This window comes from Cuculus canorus, chromosome 8 (assembly GCF_017976375.1).
Source record: "Cuculus canorus isolate bCucCan1 chromosome 8, bCucCan1.pri, whole genome shotgun sequence".
NCBI lineage: Eukaryota > Metazoa > Chordata > Aves > Cuculiformes > Cuculidae > Cuculus > Cuculus canorus.
Genome location: NC_071408.1, coordinates 23,447,918 through 23,468,382, shown reverse-complemented (window position 1 = coordinate 23,468,382; position 20,465 = coordinate 23,447,918). Strand labels below are relative to the sequence as shown.

The 20,465-nt window shown below is 44.1% G+C and overlaps 2 protein-coding genes across 3 annotated transcripts in view; one reads left to right on the top strand and one right to left on the bottom strand.

Moving 5' to 3' along the window:
* FAF1 (Fas associated factor 1) overlaps positions 1 to 12,256 on the bottom strand; it is a 176,387-nt gene extending 164,131 nt beyond the window's left edge. The window contains exons 1-2 of one of the 2 annotated variants that reach the window (XM_054072454.1): positions 11,854 to 12,256; positions 9,649 to 11,075 (exon numbers count right to left, since the gene is read on the bottom strand). In XM_054072454.1, coding sequence (XP_053928429.1) covers positions 9,649 to 9,669 — 21 coding nt within the window. In that variant the 5' untranslated portion in view covers positions 9,670 to 11,075; positions 11,854 to 12,256. Of the gene's footprint in view, positions 1 to 8,137; positions 8,477 to 9,648; positions 11,076 to 11,853 lie in introns of those variants that run through there. The other variant, XM_054072453.1, reaches the window with a different exon arrangement.
* Positions 12,257 to 12,630: 374 nt separating this feature from the next.
* Positions 12,631 to 19,066, top strand: CDKN2C (cyclin dependent kinase inhibitor 2C). The gene is made up of 3 exons (XM_054073757.1): positions 12,631 to 13,140; positions 13,530 to 13,670; positions 17,193 to 19,066. Exons 2-3 carry the CDS (start codon positions 13,542 to 13,544, stop codon positions 17,565 to 17,567), a joined length of 504 nt encoding a protein of 167 aa, XP_053929732.1. The 5' UTR covers positions 12,631 to 13,140; positions 13,530 to 13,541; the 3' UTR covers positions 17,568 to 19,066.
* The last annotated feature ends 1,399 nt before the right edge of the window (positions 19,067 to 20,465 follow it).

Below are 20,465 nucleotides of genomic sequence, written 5' to 3'. Positions count from 1 at the left end.
GAGATGCCCCATCCCTGGAAACATTCAAGGTCAGCTTGGACAGGGCTCTGAGTAATCTGATCTAGTGGAAGATGTCCCTGCACTGCTGGGGCTTGGGGTAGATGGGCTGGTAGGGTATCTTCCGACTCAAACCATTCCATGATTCTGTGACATAGTCTTCAAAACATGGAAAAGGTATCCAAAATAGGAAAACAGAAGAACACTGAAATCCCAGCAAAGCACAGGTCACACCATAGTACAGGCCAACAAGGACCGCAAAAAAAAATTTTTCTACGGACCTAAAAATTATATAAGCTTTTAAAGGCATCAGGACAAGGAAGCCTGTCAGCAAACCAGCAGGACCAACTAAAGAAGTAGTCAAAGAAGGTAAGGGCATATCATAAAAAGCTAAATGACTTCCGTGTGCTTGTATTCACTCCAGAGAAACTTAAGAGACTATCCTATAAAAAAAAGCTCCTCTTTACAGAGAACTCTCTCACACTTAAATGTCAGTAAAGACAATATAGAACAAACCACCAGACCAGACTGTAGTCTCCAGAATTTTAAAAGAATTTAAATTATTTTTTTTCTTTCACAGGAGAGTGCTCTTTAAATCAACCTTAATTATGCCTCAGTTAAATCAATGTCGCATTCCCACAGTGCTGATATTAGCTTTTTGGTGAATTTTATTGGGGTGCAAACCAGAAGAGGGTAATTTTCCTACAGTTCAGACAAATTTGACTTCTGTACCATAAGAACTAGCAGAAATTCCCATAAAGTATATAGAATAGAATTAGTACATACATGGATATATATGACACTGAAGCAAAGTGAACACAGCTTCCACAGAGCAAACTCACATATCACAACTCAGGTATCTCTGAAGAACACAAGACTAACTCAAGTTGACACTGTTTATTTCCAAGGTCTTATAACAAACTCTTGAAGTCTCATCAAGTTCTTAATGTGCTGATTTCCAGAAACTAGGATGAAGGAAATCCATTGAAATTCTGTTTCTTACGGCTCTTTCCTAGAGACCAGCCACTGCTGCAGATGAGACACTAGGCCAGCTGAGTCTTCGATCTGAGCTGATATGGCACCTTTGATATTTGCGCACACAAACAACCTGACCTTTAAAGAAAAAAATAATAGAGGTGACTCAGTTTCAGAGTTCTTGTCTTTACAATTTGTTTCCTGCAATAGGTAAAACATGAAACCTCTATAAAATAACTCAAGGGCTAACGTACTCTGTTCTAGTTTCAAAACATCTCTTAAGAACTTCAGCTTTAATGAATTATCTTTTGAAAGCATAACTACTCCTGCAGAACAAAGACCTGCTCAACCAGTTAGACACAGAGGACCAGCAGATGACTACTTTGATAGACCAAACAACATGTAATGCAGACTCCACGGCTCTGGTTTCCTCTTTGAGCAGTTTGTTTTTACAATTGCACATTATCTAGTCAACTCTAAAAAATGGGCTTAATTAGTAGGCATCAGTCCAGGCAATGAGCACGTCATTTCCCTTCATCCAAATGACAAGGGACAAGTAAAATGTCAGGTACTTCCCCAAGCTTTTTATTCTAGTTCTTAACAGTAGTTTAAAGAAAAGACTTACCTAATACCTGCCCCACAAATACATGAACTTATCCACTCACCAGAAAAATATGAAATCCTATCAAAGATATGCCATGTCATTCCTTTAATAAGCTATTACATTTTGCTTCTAGTAGGGAAATGCACAAAAATTAAGCTTGCAATGGTAACTGAGCCATGAGAACTGCCCAAATAGAGGGACTTACCAATGCAATGATCTTAAGATGGGAGATTCTCAGGACCCCTTAAGACATGTAGCAACCCGCTCAAATCCTCATCCTCTCCTTTCCAACACCTCCTTCCACATAAAAATATGAACTCAGTAATCGTGTTTACTGTAAATGATTCTTGCTTACCAAGAAATATTAGCCATATTTTATTTTCAATGTGCCAAATAACTTTCACGTTACGTTTCAATGAAAGCACATTCCTCACCTCTGGGAGTACATATAATTAACAATTCCAATAATATAGTTAGTATTAGTTGTCATGGTATTTGAAAAAGGATCCTACAGCTACCACCTCCCAATCTTCTTCAGTGACTTACTAACCCAAATACCTAAATGAATCGACTGATGGAAATGGTGACATTCTCACTATGATGTGAACAGCCTTTTCAATTGAATGAAAAGAACAGCATAAACTTCTTTCTAAAGATGAATTGGTACTCCAGTGGTAGATTATTTAGGTTCTTAGAGCAGGGCTGTAACACACACAAATCATAGTATCCTGTTTCTTCTCTATAAATGTCAGATAGTATTGCTAATTAACTATCTGTCCTTATATAAAGGAAATTAGCTGGCTTTTCTTTGAACATCAATCAGTGGAAATATCCACATCATGATGTTTCTAAATGGACATCAGTCTTACTCCAGTTTCTTGTGATTTCACAATCTACTTCACCTTCAGTTTAAAGACCAGAAAGGTGACAACTAAATCTAACTAACTTTGTTCTGATGAGGAGTGTTAGCTTTGGGATTACAGCAGAGTCTAAAAGTATCTAAAGAAATTAAATTGTTGATTCTTCAGAAATACAGAAAGAGCAAATTAATATAAGCAATCATCTTGGTAGCAGAAAACAACAATCAAAATAACCAAATAAAAACACATTAAGCACGCAGTATGCTTTTACCACATCTCTTCACCCCAAGGCCATTTACAGCAAACTAAGCCAATTTGTGTTGCAAACAAAGAGGTCCAGCTACCAGTTACAGTGCTGTTACTGACTGTGTAATGCAGAAAATTATAAGACGTGATAAAAAGCAAAAGGGATTAAAAGAAATTTTAATCAAAATGTAAATTAGGAGGCCTCATAGGTACGAGCTTCAACATCCTACAGTGTCCTAAGGTCCTCTTTTTTACACTGAAAAACAGCCCTGTTAACTATTTCTAAATTTAAATTTAGCTAAGGATACAGTAACCTATAACCACAAAAGAGGTCAGGGGAAGCAGTGCAGAGCATCTTGGCACCTAACTCAGAGTCTACCTCTACCTAAACATATCCAGTACGAGATGACGAAGAAACAAACCTGTCTCTCCCAAACCCTGACTTCTAATCTACAGAACACTAGATTTCCTTCCAACTACAATGGAGAGAGAAGCAGAGCTCAGTTCAGCTGGTGTGCTCTGGGAGAGCTCACTGCATTATATTCTACAGAGAAGCCACACAAACAAATGATTTGGTATGAGCAAGACCAAGGTTTTCAGTTCAGACAGATCTGAACACACATAAAACCAGATACTTATATATCATGGGAGTTTTTCTGATTAAAATGTAGGCCTCCAAGAACTTTAAAAGTAAGTTGGAAGACACTTTCCAAAGACCTAAACTTTGACTGGCAGTCTCTTCAGCACCCATCTTTTGCTGAGGACCTTGTTCCAAGTGAATTGCCAAACACTTCACAGCAAGTCTGCAAAGAAATCAAAAACATTCCTTTCTGCTCCAATGCCTTAGTGACAAAACATATTTTCTTTCAGAAATCAATGTTAAGGATATCAACTTTGCTATTTGTTCAAAACCTCTTAGTGGATGGCTTACCCGCACAGAAAATGATTAAAACACTCTTTCCAGTCCCCAGCATAAGTCAGTCCAGGGCAACTAATCAAGGGTACTGACTCGAAGCTATTCCTGTATCTGCTTACCTTTTTCACCCACCAGATTTCATACTGGCAATAACTTAAAAGTGACAGAAAACCTGAGCCAGCAGGCCAATACACTGAGAAGAAAGCAAAGCTCCCTTATTCCTCCCTTCACCACAAATTAATACACATGTAAATTCTGCACATAAACTGTCAGCAGAAACTGTGCATAACAGAAATAATCTTGTACAGGGCTAAAGTAGACAGATGTTTTTCGTAACTACAACAAAAACAAAAACAACTACGCCTTTTTCAAACACATCTTGTCAGTCATTAAACAGCACTGTGTTTTATGTTAGCTCTTACAGAAGGAAATCTGTAGTCTGAACTACAGTTAAATCTTAAAAAAATAAAGAAATAATAAGCTGACATATCAGTGCCATGGACAATTTTATAACTTAAAACATGATTATCTAGCATGCTTTCTCACCTTTCTGTAACTGATGGCAACGAGGTTCTTCCTTCCCAATTCCCCCTTGCTCCTCCCACAAACCTCTGTTTTATGAAAAAGATTGACACAAGGTGAAGTTTGAAAAAAAAAAAAAAAGATATTTTTATACATGTGTGTGAATCATACCAAAGCAGTCTATTACTCAGTTTAAAAAACTGTAAAAAGAAAAAAACTCATATAACTTTGTTTCATAATGAGACAGAAGAAAGAAGAAAACTAATGGATATCTGTTGTTTCGATGAAAGCAAAGATTTTCTATTTTTGTCATTCTGCTCCGAAGTCTTCCCACTCAGACCAAATCTTCAGCTACTTATTAATTTGGCCAATAAAAAAATGTGAATTCCTTCTGAAGCTCCATGTGCCTGATATTTCTGTAATATATGGACACCCAGGAGCTGGCAACTCCCACAATACTCCAACCTTTAGGCTCACTCTACATTTAAAACTACTGTGAGGACAACCACACAGTGTGAATAAAGTAGTCCTAGAGGTAGAGGTAACTCATAATGACAAAAAGATATTTTTGCTACTCTTAGCGTCCATCCTAAGTGAACCTATAAAAACAAAAGTAAAGGTGCTAGCATACAAAAATGTTGACATCTGACACTTCTGCCAGTATTCAAAGACTGTTTTTCGTTTCTGTATAGTTTAACTATGACAATTTAACTAAGGGCAGTGCAACTGAAGTGTGCAATTTAAAAATAAATGAACATCTATTTTCTTTATAACGAGAAGTGCACTGATACACTGTGAGGGCAAGTCCCTTCAAACCCCAGACTGCACAGATCATTAATATATTCGTATCATGTGAGTGCCTGGGTATCCCACTGAAGACGGAAGAGCATTTTGCAGTTAAACACAACAAACGAAAGAAGAACAGAGATGTTTATCAAAATTCAGTAGAAATTATATGTCCTTCTTTCCCCCAGTATGTGAGGTTTGCTGTGGCACCACTCTTTTACCAATCCACATGTAGATATATTATTAAAGAACTCTACCTACAAACACAAGTTGTTTGGGTTTTCCCTACAGAGCTTTTCCTACAAGTCAATGACACTTTGTGGAGAAATCCTGAATTGCATTTAGTAAAACTTATTTGTGCGCTTAACTCCAGCACTTTAGCTACTTCCATGAAAACAATCAAACCACGCACGTAGAACACTCAACTTCTGCATAGAGGACCTAAGAAGGAAAAGTTAGACAGGTTGCTTTTTACAGCCCCACATCCATGAATACATACTTTGTACTCTCTGGGTAGCACATAGTAGCCTAATTAAAAAAGGGAGAGGAAAGGAAAATAATGATAAACCACACAGAACAGTCTTAAAAGTGTTTTGAGACAAAGAAGTATTTTGGTAGATCACTTACTGTGTTCTACTCGATAGTTAAAATATTTTATAAAATTACTCAATGTTTGCATGTATACATATGTGTACACACAAAATATTTTTAAAAGCATTCTCTTCAGTACCTCAGAACGCAGAAGTAACCCGTTACAACAATCAGAGCTAGTAGAAAAAACAAAATGCAATACAAGATCCTGCTTTAGTTGAAATCAATGGCAGAATCCCTAATGACTTTGAAAGAAACAAAATGAAAGCTTTACAAAAGAATCGAACATCAGCACAATTATGACTTCACTGAAATATTTTTTGTAGGAAGGGAAAATGTTTTCAAGTTTTAAAAGTTCAAAGACCACTGCTCTATCCCTTTTAAAAGTAACTTGGGGAAGGTTAGCATGAAACGGTGATGGAAGTTTTCCTCCCAATTTAACTCAGCAAATACTAGCTGAGCAAAACTACAAAGAATTGCTTCTAAAATTCCCAGTGTGCACAACATTCTTCAACGAGATACCTTTCACAATTACAGAAGATGGCAGCAGAACTCTGAGAAAGATATTTATTAATTAAAAGGTACAGAAAATATAAAGGGAAAATCATGCAGAATTTCTTTGCACATAATGTTTTATTTTCCATTTTTAATTCTTGGTGAATGAGTTGTAAATTCCATCAAATATTTGAATCACCCAAAATCCTTTACTGTTTTGTAACAGCCTGAAGATAAGATGGCTAATAATGACTGACATTGTCCTTTACCATTCTGAAGTTTTAAGAGCATAACAGCTGACAATTCAGAGTTTCAGAATCAGGTAGATGCTTGAGATCATTAAAAGTAAAGGAAGAGAAAAAAACAAAGTTTTCTGCTGAAATACAAAAGGAAAAAGCTTGGGTTTTTTAGATAAGCATTGTTATATGATAAAATATTTCCTGGATCCTAGGTTCACACACAAGATGTCATCCCTGATCTACAACTGCTTTCTGCGACTCCACCGCCCATCTGCAAGTTTGCAATCATACTTACTTGTCATCACAGTACCAAACACTGTGGCTATCCTCATACCTGTATTAACTCATTCCAAAACCCAAGCAGAAAAAGACTGCAGAACTGCAAAATAGCAGTGGATACTGATTGAAAGCTATTAAAAAAAATCTTACACTCACCGGCCACTAACTTAATGGTCCTCTGGGATTCCCGAATGTAAGCCTGTTTCAGCTAATAATGAGGGATTCCATAAGAGTCTGTCTCCACTAGTATGAGTGCAGAATTGCAGTCCGGTTTCCTTTTACACATTGTATTGTTACTGGAAGAATTCTTTTATGAAATACCAGCCTCAAAACTGAGACATGACTCCTTACACACACAAAAGCACAGCAAAATAAAGGATCATTATAGAAATATTTGTTGAGTGTTTTAATAAATATGGGTGTAAAGCACTCAGGTACAGAAAGGGCAAACACTTCCCCATTTTCAATTGGGAACTCTGCATGTTACATCACTAAGATATCATATACCTTTGGCAAAAGAGGAATTACATAATGCACACCAGAGCCACCCTACCTGTAATTCTGAAGAAACATTCTTGTTATACACACACAGTGAATGAAGGGATTACTTTTTTCAAACTAAACAAAATTGTTTCACTGCTAACAGCTGACAAATGGCCTTTTAAGAAGTTGAATGCTCAGACAGACTGTTTACAACTCCAAGAATATCCAGGAACCTATCCAGCTAAGAAAAACTGCTGCAAATGGACAAAGCTTAAAAAAAAAGAGTTGAAAATCAAATATTAAAACAATGTATTGGAATATAACTTGATACCCTTCCAAGCTGCTTTCGCCTCTCCCCACTATTTCAAATGTGGGTATCTTCCACTTGTTTGTTCACTTGTTCTTAGAAAAACAATATAAAAACAAGCAATACACTGAACAGATTAACAAGGCTCCTGAACACATCACTTTTATTTAAAGAAAAACTTTATTCTGAGAATAACACTTAAGACTGTCAAGTTAAATTATAACCCTTTTGAAGGGAGGAGGGAAGATAAACAACTTCTAGGGGCATATTCCTCCTTTCTACACCAACACGTTGTTTGGAACAGGGTGGGAAGAGTTTTACCGTCATAACAACAGTCATAGGCTGAGGCAACCATGAAGTTAGAGTTGATGTTACAATGGAAACACCTCTGTGCAGCATTAATCTGTAGAACCAGTGAGTGATTCATTACAAACACTGTGACAAATCATTAGGAGCGATGAGCTTTGTATCCTCCCTGGCATTCGCCTCTTCCAAGGGAGCTGGCTCACAGCTGTCCCAGGGCCTGGGCGGTTGTAGAGGGTTGAAACAAGCAAAGTGGATGAAAAAGCTTTTGTTTTTTTTTTTTGTAACTAAAAAAGCCGAAACTCTCCAAGTTAAAGAAGACATTTTGTTCACGCACCTTGAGAGAAGAGGGCACGCGTTCCCCATTTCTGACAAAAGAAAGAAAGGAAGAAAGAGCGAGCGGAGGCTTTGGGGAGCGGGCTTCACACCCACCGCCCTCGACCTTCCCACAAAGAAGAGGCAGCGCAGCAGCGAAGGGAGAGAGAAAAGCGGCGAGAGGCCAGGGCTGCGCGGCTGCGGCGGCTCGAAATTTACCTGGAAATCGGCCAGTATCATTTCTCGGTCCATGTTGGACGCCATGGCGGCCCCGGCCCGGCTCTGCCCCGCGCACCTGGACCCGCGGCTGCCGGCGAGGACGGGGCAGGGCGTTAGGAGCTCATGGAGGCGCCTCCCGCGGCGGCCCCGGGCGGCCCCACCCGGAGCTGAAGAGCAGGAGGAGGAGAAGGAGGAGGAGGCGCGGGGCCGGGAGCCGGGAGCGGGCCGGGAGCGGGCAGCGCTGCCTCAGCCGCTGGCCCGGGCAGGAGGAGGAGAGAGGGAGGAGGAGGAGGCAGCGCCGCTCCCTCCCTGCCTCCGCAGCGCCTGTCGCACACTTTGCCTGTCATTGAGGTCGCAAAGAGGCGCTTTGCGGCCGCCACGTGACCGCGCCTGTCAAGCGCTCGCCGGGGGGGGGATGGGGGGGGGGAGAGGAAGAGCCTTTCCGCCAGCGCGCGCCGCCCGCGAGCCCCGGCCCCGGCGCGAGAGGAGGGGGGGGAGCAGCCCTCGCGCTCGGCCTTTCCGGGAAGGGGGAGGACACGAGACCGAGCGCCTGTGGAGGGGGGACACGCACACACCGGTCACTGCCGGCTCCGCGGGGCTGCGGCCTAACGGGCCGGCGGGGCCCTCGCTGCACCGGGGAACGGGAGCCGCGATCCAGGGCGGGAGGAGGGGCGAATCGAGGATCGCCGGAGCGCTGGGGAGAAAACGGAGCCTCTGAATGGGGTGAAAGAAGGGGGAACCGGAGCCTCCGGCCGCGGCGAGTTGAGGGAAACCGGGGCGAGTTGGGAGGGAACCGGAGCAAAAGAAGAGGGAACAGGAGCCTCCGGCCCTGGTGAGATAGGGGAGAACCGGAGCCTCCGGCCGCGGCGAGGTAGGGGGAACCGTGGCGAGTTGGGGAAAAATCGAAGCCTCCGGCTGAGACGAATCAAGGGGAACCGGAGCGTCCGGGCGGGGCTTAATGGGGAGAAACCGGAGCCTCTGGCTGGGCCAAGATAAGGGGAACCGGAGCCTCCGGCCGGGGCGAACTGGGAGGAACCGGGGCGAGTTGGAGGGAGCAGCAGCCGCCATACGGCGGGAAGGAGGAGGGGACTCGAGGGCCACCGGAGCCGCGGGCCGGAGGGCGGCTCTGCCTCCTCATGCGGGATCGCGGTGACACCGGTGACAGACGGCGCCTCGGTCCCCAGCGCGGTTCGTGGCTGTTCTGCCAACCCGCCCGTGGCCGTGTGCTCGCCAGGTGACCCAAACCTCCCCAGAGCTGGGGGGGGGGGGAGCTCGAGAAAACGGGGATATTTTTTTCCCCTCTATCTCCGTGCTTCCCTCAGAAGGAGGCAAAGTGCTTTTCACAGGTTTCTGAGCCAACGGACCGTGATCTGCACACAGCGGCCCCCGCTCAAGCTTAGCACTCCAGCACTGTAAGGTGTGATTGCATTATATAGCGCAAATAAATCTTTTTTTTCAAAGTAATAAAAATTAGCTGTATTTCGTGGGTTTTAAGTCTGCCGTTCACCTACCCCCTTAGCATTGGCGTTCATCACAAACGCGCTCAGACACCAATTTCTCCATCAGTCCAACGTGTTTTCCTCTGCTCTTTGTGCGGGTGTCACAGCCGCCTAAGGTCACAGATACATCAAGCACCTTTCTTATTAGTTGATAAAGTTACGTGATGATATCTTTGAATCGAGGTATTTTGCCGATTTTAGGAAACGCAGCTCTTGATTTTTTTCCTCTGCCATTCATGAGGGCTTCTTTTCCCGTCCCCTGCGGCCGGACGGGCATCGGGGAGAGCAGCCGCGGGATCCGGACAGTTAAAACTGTGCCTTCAGGAGAGTGCGTGTTCCCAAGATGAATGTTCTGGGAGTCGTTTAAAGCCAGTTCGCAGTCGCTTCTGGGGAGCACGGACTCCGGGGCGGCTGCGGAGGGAGTCTGGAGGCGCTGGAGTCGTTCAGGGTCCCCAGGCGCGTTGAGGCCGTGCTGAAACGCCACTTAGGATGCGCAGTCAGAGCGTCAGAGAAGCTGGATATTCTATTTTATCGTGTTCCTCCCCTAGTTCATGTTGGCAGGGTTTCCAAGAGGTTTTTATTGCCCGCTGACGTTAGCTTAACAATTCGAGCTCCCCACCACCGACCGGAGGGGTGATAAAATAATTGCCCTCACACCTGCCCTTTCCCCCCCCCCGGTGTGATGTTACAGACAGTTCTGTACTAGGTACGAGACGTGGTGCAATGCCAGGGACAGCCTGTGCTGAATTACAAACAAATCCACCCACACGTTACTAGAGAGTAACTATAATAAAGGCTGAAAAGCGAGTTTTAGCAATTGGATTAAAGCCAATTAATTCCTGGCATGAACTGGAGCTATAGGTATGTTGTCAAGATTAGTTACACGGCGTTCACGTCTACTGCAGTCATATGTTAAATAATGATATCTCTGTTAGATCAGAACAGGAAGGATTCGATCCAGAACATGAAGAAAAGGTGAAGAGCTGCTCGTGCCTCGAGCCGTAGGAAGTTCGCGGTCGAGTCCCTGCGAAATCCTCTCTTCTTCTCCCAGCCCCGCATCCCGAGCTCCTCGAGGTGGCTTTTTCCCTCCGATGAGCCCCAGACACACTGGAAAGCCGGAGGGCCACCCGTGTGCTTTACCGTTTGCAGTGCCCGGCGATCATCTCTCCCTCCAGAAGGTGTTTGGCTGCTGATGTTGGAGCCGGTGGGGGCAACTTTTTCTGGTTTAGGAGTGTCTTCACCAGTCTCGAGAGGAAATGACAGGGATTAGCGAGGTACTTTCCGCAGGTTTCTGCCAGACCCGCACGGTGAGGGAGGTTTGACAGCATGTTCTGGCCAGGCAGCTTCACTTGCAGAAGGCCTGCAGCACCCAGCTACGCTGTCCTTAATTATTTTTGTTGTGTGGCGTGATTAACAGAAGATTAGGGCTTTACTCTGAACTGTAAAAGAAAAAAAAAATAGTGGAGACTGTTGTAAGACCTGCAGGTCTAGTTCTGCCCTAGGTCAGCAACAGGTAAAACGACCAACACCTGTGGATTTTTTGCAATGATTAGACAAACCGAGGCATTCATTTATCACCCGTCTGACTGAATATTCGAAATTTTGCCTATAATTCCTTCCTCATGCAGAAAAGCAACTCTATTTGAATACATGGATGCTATTTATATCCATATATTTCTAGAGTTAACTTTGAGGGAAATTATCATTCATATTTTTGTTTACTAAACGGTTAACACTTTTCCTTCTGGACGAGAATTATCATAATGAGGCCCTTAAAAACGCAGCCTTTTTCCCTTTAGCGGGATGCGAGGGGGCGTCCCGCTGGCAATTCCAGCCGATTCGCTTTCTCCTCTCCCTGAGTGGGTGCTTCATTACTTGTCACCTCTGTGTTTTCGCGGACAAGTGTGGGTGGGGGAATCGAATTGAACTGCGAAGCAAGCAGCCGCAGAAGGGGCCGGGGAGGCAGGTACCGGGGCCGCTCCTGCCCCCGTGGCTGCGGGCGCTCCCGGTGCCGCCGCTGCTGCCCGGGCGGTGGCCGCGGGGCCGGTTGCCCCCGCAGGGCAGGTTCCGTCCCCATCGCACCTCCCCGAGCCGCCTCATAGCGCGTGTTTACATTCAAATTCGCTTTCCTGTGGAGTCCACGCGGAACGCGGGGGAACAGCTCGGCTCTGCCGCCGATAGGCGTGCTTATCGGGGAGTCGTGACACCGCGTCTTACCTCACGGAGAGTTCGCCGTGCCCGAATCCAGACTCCCCGGGGTCCCGGCCCTTAGAGCGGCGTTCGGGCTCCGAGGAGGGCGATGACATCTCCGCGCTGGGCCACCGCCACCTCCTCCCCTCTGGAGGGAAAGCGAAGCCCTCTCGGCCCCTCGGTGGCGGGGCGCGTCCCCCCCTTCACAATGGCACTTTCGAATCAATCGAGCGCACCGAAAGCGCGGAAAGCGAGGAGCGCTGCCGCTCGCCTTCCACCGCTAAGACAACTTGACATTGACCCTCCAGCCTTGACCTTGTCCTTAGGGCTGCGTGGCTGCCACCGGCTCCGTGCCCGCAGCCCCGGGCAGGTGGAGCAGCCGCCAACGGGGGGGAAGCACCGGGCAGCCCCGCGGCTCCCCCGATCCCGCAGCTACAAAAAAACCCCTTTCCCATTTCCCCCCCTTGTTTCTCCCCCTAGGCCTCAGCAGCGCTCCTCCTACGAGCCGCGGTGGCTGTGCCGGGGCGGTGCGCGGTGCGGGGAGCGCCGGGGCCGCGGCGGGGCCGGGGCCGTTCGCCCGCACGGCGGGGCCGGGGCCGGGCGAGGGGCGGGTGTTCGCCGCTACAGGCCTTCCTGCGCTCGAACTCCGCCGCGCCTCCTTAAATCTCTGCCGTTAAAATGTGGGCGGGTGTTTCAACTCAAAAAGCGCTCAAATTTTTTTTCTTTTCAAAAAAAGCTGATGAGGTTAAAAAAAAAAAAAAAAAAAAAGGAGGTGGGGGGGAAGGAAAGGGAAAAAAAAAAAAAGAGAGAGAAACCGGCTTCGTGTCGGTAGGAAACAGAAGTAGCGATTGTTTGCGCTTAAAAAAGGGGGAGCGCAAAGTCGCGGGCGGAGGACCGGCAAGTGCAGCTCGGCTTGGCGGAGCCGCGGGAGGAGGCGAGCGGGGCTGTCACCCGGCAGCGGGGCAGCTCCTCGCCCGGGCGAGAGGCGCGGCTGCCGCCGAGGACAGAGCCCGAGGGACTCGGCAGCGCGTTCACCGCCCTCCCCGCCGCCCTCCTGGATGCTCCGGCCGGGATCGCTGCGCGGAGGCTGCGCGGGGCCGCGGGACGGAGGCTGCTGCGCGGAGCCCGAGCGCCGAGGGAGCCCGAGCGGGCGGGCAGCGGCAGCCCAGCCCGGCCCTCCGCCGCACCGACTGGAGGCGGCGGCGTGGGATGGAACGGGGCATCCCGAGCGGGACTTGGATGCACACTGCTACGGAAGACTGTTCCCCGGAGCTGCTGCGGCTGCTAAAGGCTCAGATCCCGACTGTGAACAGGGTGGGTTGTCTTCTTCTTCCCGAGATCTCAGGTCTGAGTGAGTCTCCGGTGTACGTGTATATATGTTACCGACATATATGATCTATTGCATAGCTGTTAACCTCTTCCTCCCGAAAGCGGCCAAAGTCTTTAATAGGAGTTACTCTATATGTGGAAGCAAAGAAATCTTCTTTCAAGCGGAGCTGCAGTTTTGCTGAAAAATCACGTGTGAGTTAGGGGCGGGCTCTTGGCAAGGAGGTTTTTTACGAGTATTTACTACAAGGTCTACTCCAGAAGATTAACCATCCCAATCCTTCTGTCAGTCTCCGATGCCATGCCTGGTTAAAAAAAAAAAAAATACAAACCAAAAAAACCAAAAAACCAAATCTCATCTTTTTTCCGATCGTCAGTCACCCTAAAGAATGGCCGAGCCTTCTGGGAACGAGCTGGCGACCGCGGCTGCCAAGGGGGACCTAGTGCAACTTACTAATTTGTTGCAAAAGAATGTAAACGTCAATGCACAAAATGGATTTGGGAGGACTGCGCTGCAGGTTGGTATCCAGAGAGGGAGAAAATATTTCATCACTGGTACCTACGTGACCCGGGTTTCCAAAAAAGACAACGTTTGAAACAGGCTGGTGGATGAAATTCGAGTGGTTTTTTCAAACTCGTTGGATGCCATATTTTATAACTTTGGTGGCTCCAAAATGACGTACTTGAAATAAAACTGGTCAAAACCGTGATTTCAGTCGGGGATCACCCTCAATGTCAAACGGGCTACGAGTTTGCTAATATTTTGTAACTTCGTGGGGAGGAGGCAAGGAATGAAAGAGCTGAGATGAAAAGAAATCAGCTTAGGTGAGCAGGATTTCATAGCAGGTCTGTAAACACAAATGTGCTGTTCTCTGAAGCTTTGGATTTATCTCTTTTTTTTTCTCCTTTTTTTTTTCTTTCCCCCTCCCCCCTGCAATATGCTTTTAAAGTGTGGCTTGTCTCGGTTCGGTGGTACTTTTCCTTTATACGCTGTTTGTGAGGAATGACCTTTCTCATTGGGAAGCTGCTCAGAACCCAGGACCTTCGATGTACATTCAGAGTTAGCCCTTCGAGTTAGGGTTCCAGCTCAATCGCTTCCCTTTTCATTCATAATTAAGGCTTAAAATTTTGCTTTTCTATCTTGGCTAGCAGGGCACCGGTTCCAGCTATTTCCTTTCTGATCGTGTAGGGTGCTACGTCCTAATTTTTAAGTGTCTGGCTGCGCAGGCAGGAGTTGGAACTCATCCAACTGCTAACTATTGGGGCTAATGAAAATTTTCCTTTTAATAATATCAGATAATGATGGCAAAAAGGCTAGAATACCTACCTTATAGAGAAAGAAGCGATTTCTAAATCTGGAGGGGAAAAAAATATGTGGTTATTTGTACTTAAGGTGTAAGGAATGAAATGTAGAAGTGGAGCTAGTGGGCTTTTTCATTTCACATATTAGAAAAATCGTTTGTTAACTCCTCTCTCTCCTTCCCCCAAAACCATGGTAATTATTTCTGAAATTGGGTTTTTCAGACAGCATATAGCTTGCGAATGTGCTCGAGATATTTACAGCTTTTTTGGCTTAACACCAAAATATTAGAGCTGGAAAATAAGCACCTCTTTCTAAAAAGCAGGAATGACCCTTTTTGTGACCGTTTTGCTGAAGCTGGAGATCTGTGAGCTCCTCTCTGTCCTGTTAGCACCTAAATAGGGCATCGCAGGGCAGGGCAGGCACTTGCAGCAACTTTTAAGAAAGTGAAAGGTTTTCAATTAAAAAGTTACACAAACTAACTTCTTTAAGAAAGCAGGAAACATTTAGCTCACTGGTTTGTCCTCGATACCAGGGCTGAAAACCGATTTGTCCTACAGTAATGTATTTTCTTTTCTAAGAGCAGCTGACTGTCCGTATCCTGAATTAAGGCATATTTTACACAATGACATAGCATCCAGCTGTATTAAACACGCATCTGTGTCCTAACAATGCTTCTTATCGCTGCCTAATCATAACTGAGTTAATGAACCACAACAAAAATCAAAACAGGAGAATCTGTCTGCTTATTTTCAATATGTATCATCCCGAAATGTGCTGTGGGTGCATGACCACGCTCGAAAGAGCTCTCTGTCAGTGCACTCTGCACAACCGAGATAAACTCTCCATAATCTCTCTCTCTAAGAGAGAGTACTCCTATATTAATACCAATTAATTTATATTTTTCTTCTGCATTTATGTTTAATTAAGCAGCTGCTCATCTTGTCTTGCTCTGTGCTTTTAATTTCTGATGAAGTGTACCTATGCAGGCCTCAAATATATGTCCTGTCCTTGTGCTCTTCGTCAGACTTATTAAATTAATGTTTTCTCCTTCTTTTCTGTCTCCCTCCAATTGAAACTTTGCAAAATAAAGGGCATTTGCTGTACAGTTGTAGCCCATGTCCCAACAGCATCACCTTTTATATGATTTTTCTCCTCCCTGCATCTTTAACCAAAGCCTTCAGTCCCCTAGCCTGAACACAGAAAAATCCCACTGAAACCAAATAGACATTTTGAATTCACAAATAATGTAACATGGGCCCTCTAAAAGGGACTATAATGTCCAGATTTTACTAAAGAAAGAGAGGTGATAATGCTCTTCTTTTCTTTCACATTGCTTCCATCTCCAGTAAGAAGTGAAAGAAGTGGCATAGACGTAGCTGGAAGCCTTGGAGCATAGAAAAATCTCTTTCCCTGTCTTATCTATCTGCACTTTTGCTCTTGTTTGTAGATATAATATACTGGGCTGCTTTACGGCCCAAACACTGCAGTAATTACATTTTTTTATAGCTTGCTTTACTTAAAAAGCCTAATATGGATTTTTCACCAGGGGAGTTTTTCAGCAAATCCCCTGTAGAAACTGTACATTTTGTAAATCTAATGCACTGTGATGCTTATTTAGGCTGATAATTTTTTTAAAACAATATTTTATTTTTGTTTAAAGTGTGTGTATGTTTTTAAGAAAATAAAAAAGGTGGGATTTTTTTTTTCAAATTTGACACTCACAATGAGACTAACTACAAGAACAGAAAAATGTTTGCTATAGGATGGAGATTATACATTATCATGTCCATTTTTTAAAAATCTTTGTGAAAACAAAAAAAGGAGGAATTATGGAGATATCGGTGTAAGCTGTTAAGTCTCAAATAAGAGAGATTTGTGTTCTAATTGTGATAGTTTTATGATGCAATCGAGAAAATTTAAGGAAGGCTTGGGTTTTTTTTTTCCCTGAGAGGAACAGTGAGAAAATTCAATTATTATTGTTGTTGTTGTGTTTAAAAAAGAAGTTTTTAACAACAGCATATAGCCACAGTTTATTTATCATGGAATTATGAAGCCATAATATGATATACTGGTTTTAGAAGAAAACTTCTGGAACTTTGAAACATTCCTCTTAACTTCTCCTTTTTGGGTGACATAATAAAACACAAATATTGGGGAGAAAAATTTCTTCCAGCGTTTATTTTTCTTAGCAGACAGAGCTATGGCACAGCCCAAATATTTGTTTTATGATAATGCACAGACAATGTAAACACCTGAAAGCTTACAGAAACACATCCTACATTTACTGTTGCTGTGGTAAAATATCTGTTCCTCAGAGACCCTAGATTTGATATTTAACGAGATTAAACAGTAATGCAAAGGTGTCTCAATACTTAGGTAAATAAAACCCAACCACGCTTAATTTTCGTGTGTCAAGATAACCCACGTTAAAAAAAAAAAAAAAAAAGAAGTCATTATATCCTCATTCTACACCGCCTGTTTCAGACATTAATCTCCCTGAGACAGAAAGCTATTACCACCGAAATGATAACATCTTTCCCCATTTCGCAAAGTTTAGTAAAAAGAAATACATAAAAATAGACATTCTGATGTCTCATTAGTGGGATAGTGGAGCTCTTCTGTCTGTTTTAAATGAGGATTGAGCTGAGACAAAGCCCAGAGATAAGAATTGAGAATCTAAACCCCGCGCTGAAGCAGACACCCCCCGCGGAATTCAACTCTTCTTTTTCTTTCACAGGTAATGAAACTCGGGAACCCCGAAATTGCCCGGAGGTTGCTAACTAACGGGGCAAACCCCAATCTGAAAGACAGTACTGGCTTCGCTGTAATTCATGATGCAGCCAGAGAGGGTTTTCTGGACACTTTGCAGACTCTGCTGGAGTTTAAAGCTGATGTTAACATTGAGGATAACGAGGGCAACATGCCCTTGCACTTGGCCGCCCGGGAGGGGCACGTGCGGGTGGTGGAATTCCTGCTGGAGTGCGCGGAGTGCAAGGTGGGCCACCAGAACAAGCAGGGGGCCACCGCCTACGACCTGGCCAAGCTCTACAAGAGAGCCGCCGTGGTGAAGCTCTTGGAGGACAGCAGCTTCTTCCCTGCAGTCATGAATTAAATCCAGCTCGGACATGCTTTCCTTTGGACATACAGGCTTTCAGCCTTCTTTTATTTTTTTTTTCTCCTTTTATTTTTTTTTTCCTAATAACATTCGTGGCAACCTTGCTTCTATTATTTTCTCTTTTTTTGGTTTTTTTTTTGAACAGTTTTTAGGTAATGGAAATGTTTTAAATCCACAATCCCTGCAATTTCTTACACCTGCCATTTACAAAGTGCTCACAGACTCTGCCGTGTATATATGTTGGTCGCTCATGCTTAGTTTTCCAGTATCAAGTTTTACAATATATTTTACATCATTCGTATTAAGTCATTAATACAAAAGCTACATATTCACATACTTAATGTTGCTGGACGTTCTTAAGAAAAAGAGATAGCTTTCTGTGATTTCTCCCACCTCTCAACGCATCCCTCCTACCTTCGGTCAGGCTTAAGTGTTTGCAGCTCTGCTTTGCATTAAAACAGCTCACAACTGTCAATTGAAACAGTCACCTACAACTCCTGCTCAGGCAGAGCTGTGAAGTCAAAGGCTGCTTGGCCTGAGGACAGAGGATGGCTCTTAGAGGCTTTGGGAAATAGCTGCATTTTGACACTAACAAGAGCTTATAGAACTAGGTCACTTGCTTTCTAAATGTAGATGACACTTTTCCCCTTTGTATATCTAAACTTTCACCAAGCTGATTTTGAGTTTAGTTGCCAGAAACTGTGTAAGTGGTGGTTTTTTTGTTCGCCAGAGGTTTTAAACAACTCAGTTCAGTAGTTCGTGTTTACTGTACACTGAACAAGACGTTTTTTCCAGTTTCAAAACAAGCAGCAGAGAACCACTGTCAGAGGCAAGAGGACACGAAGGCTGCAATACACCGGGTTTTCTTGGCACTTCATAAGCTGAGTGCAGTTTAGATGCTTTTTAGGAAATGTTTGCTTTCCACCAACTGTTCTGGTTTGCCTGGAAATAAACTATTTTAATGATAGATGCATCTCACAAATCAGGAATATCTGAATACAGTGACATTTAAGAAGCAGCACATTTGATATGAGGGAAGTTATGTTATTGCTTGCACTTAAAACACAATTTAACCATTGAAAGTTTTCCATGGCAGTACAGTTGAGAGTATTCATCAGACTCAAACTCATTTACCTCTCCAGCTACAACAGAGGCTAACGACACCCAGCAGAACATCGAAAAGAGTTTAGTAAGGAACTTTTAATATTTGTACAGGATGTAGTTGTTGATCCGATGGGCAGTTTAAAATTCTTTATTTTGAATAATCTAAATTTTAATTACGGAAAATAGAAGGTCTAAAATCAATGCAAAATGAATAGTACCTAGAATAGCACTTAAAAAGGAGGGGATGTGTGCATTAGCTTAGATTTTAACTCTTAAAAAAATATTTTCGCCCCACAAAACCAGTTACTACTGTTTTCAAGTAAAAAGTAATTTGCTGAAACTGTCTGTCACGTTTACTATATCATCTGTCACACTGCTGTGTTTTCTGATTAAAAACCTCTGTGAAATATGAAGCTTTGCACCCTTTTTTATTATTATTTTGTCCACAAGGGATCTAGAGGTCATTAATCCAAGCAGCACGGCACATAAGATGCGTAATTGGGGAAATAAACCACAAAATACCCGGTGTAAAGAGCACTAAAACCACGTGAAGTATTAAAACTGAGCAACGTAATCCGCAGGTCCCCGAGGTGCAGTGACCCAGACCACTCTATTGCCATCCGTCTCCCTTTCCTCGTGTGCTGGAGGATGCTCCAAGCTTTTTCCTTCTCCACAAGTACTGCCCTGCACTCTTCTTGCAAAGCAGAACTCCGCGCTATCACCGGGATTTCTCCCAGTCGCTGCTACAGCAGAGGAGAACACCGAAAGGTAATATACATCTTTCTCACTCATTTTTCACCTGTGCTACTAAAAAACACTCATCCCAGACCCGTTTCCAGCTCCATTAGCATTTCATTTACGCTAAGCCAAAGTTGAAGTATTGGCTTAAAGAAACAACTACTTTTCCGAGAAAACTGCCCCGCCTTGTCAGAAATAGCGGCTTTTATTGCCTGCCAGAAGTTCACGTCCAGTGTTACATGCCCGTAGCCTCACTGGGTGAGTCACAGGCGATAGTAAGTCTGGTTTAAAGGTAGGTTTTACTTGCTTTTACTGCTGCATTTTCCCTGTAAGCCATTCCTTTCACCAGCAACAATACTATAAACTCAAATCCCTAGTTAGATACTCTGAAAGCGAAAATTACTCCCTGTTGCCTCAGGAAGTTAATAGTTACTAAAAAAAAAGCCTTTGGGAAACCCAGGGAAGAAATCGGCTGGTGGGTTGTGCACCTTACAGGGTCTGCAGGTGACAAACAGCCTCCAGCTGCTGGGGTGATGCTGTGGGGCAGCCTCCCGGCACAAGGTTTGACATTTACTGAGCCAGGGAAAAATAATAGAAAGCCTTATCAACAGGGAACCTTTATACTGAAAAAGGATTCTAATATCGGATGCGGTTCCAGAAATTACTTTTGTGATTTCTTGTTAGCAGTGTGGCAACATAAAAAACTCCAGTTTCGCAGATTCACATATTTGTGAAAATGTCGACAATAATATTTACCCGTAGATAAAAAACTGCAGCGTGTGCCGTGGAACGGAATATTTTTTTTTTTTTGGTGAGCTTTTATTGAGACCTAAACCAACTGAAAATTAAATGTCTCAGACAGGAGCAGAGTTTGTCCTGCAGCAGCGCAGGAATAACACAACATCGAGATGAGATGTATAAATAGAAACAAACGCAGCAAGGACAGAAAAATGTGAAGAAATAGAGTATAAAGTGTAGCTGTACCAGGATTCAGCCTGACCAGGCTGCGGGAGAAAACAACTGTGGGGCAAGAGCCCTCTCCCCTATTTCAGT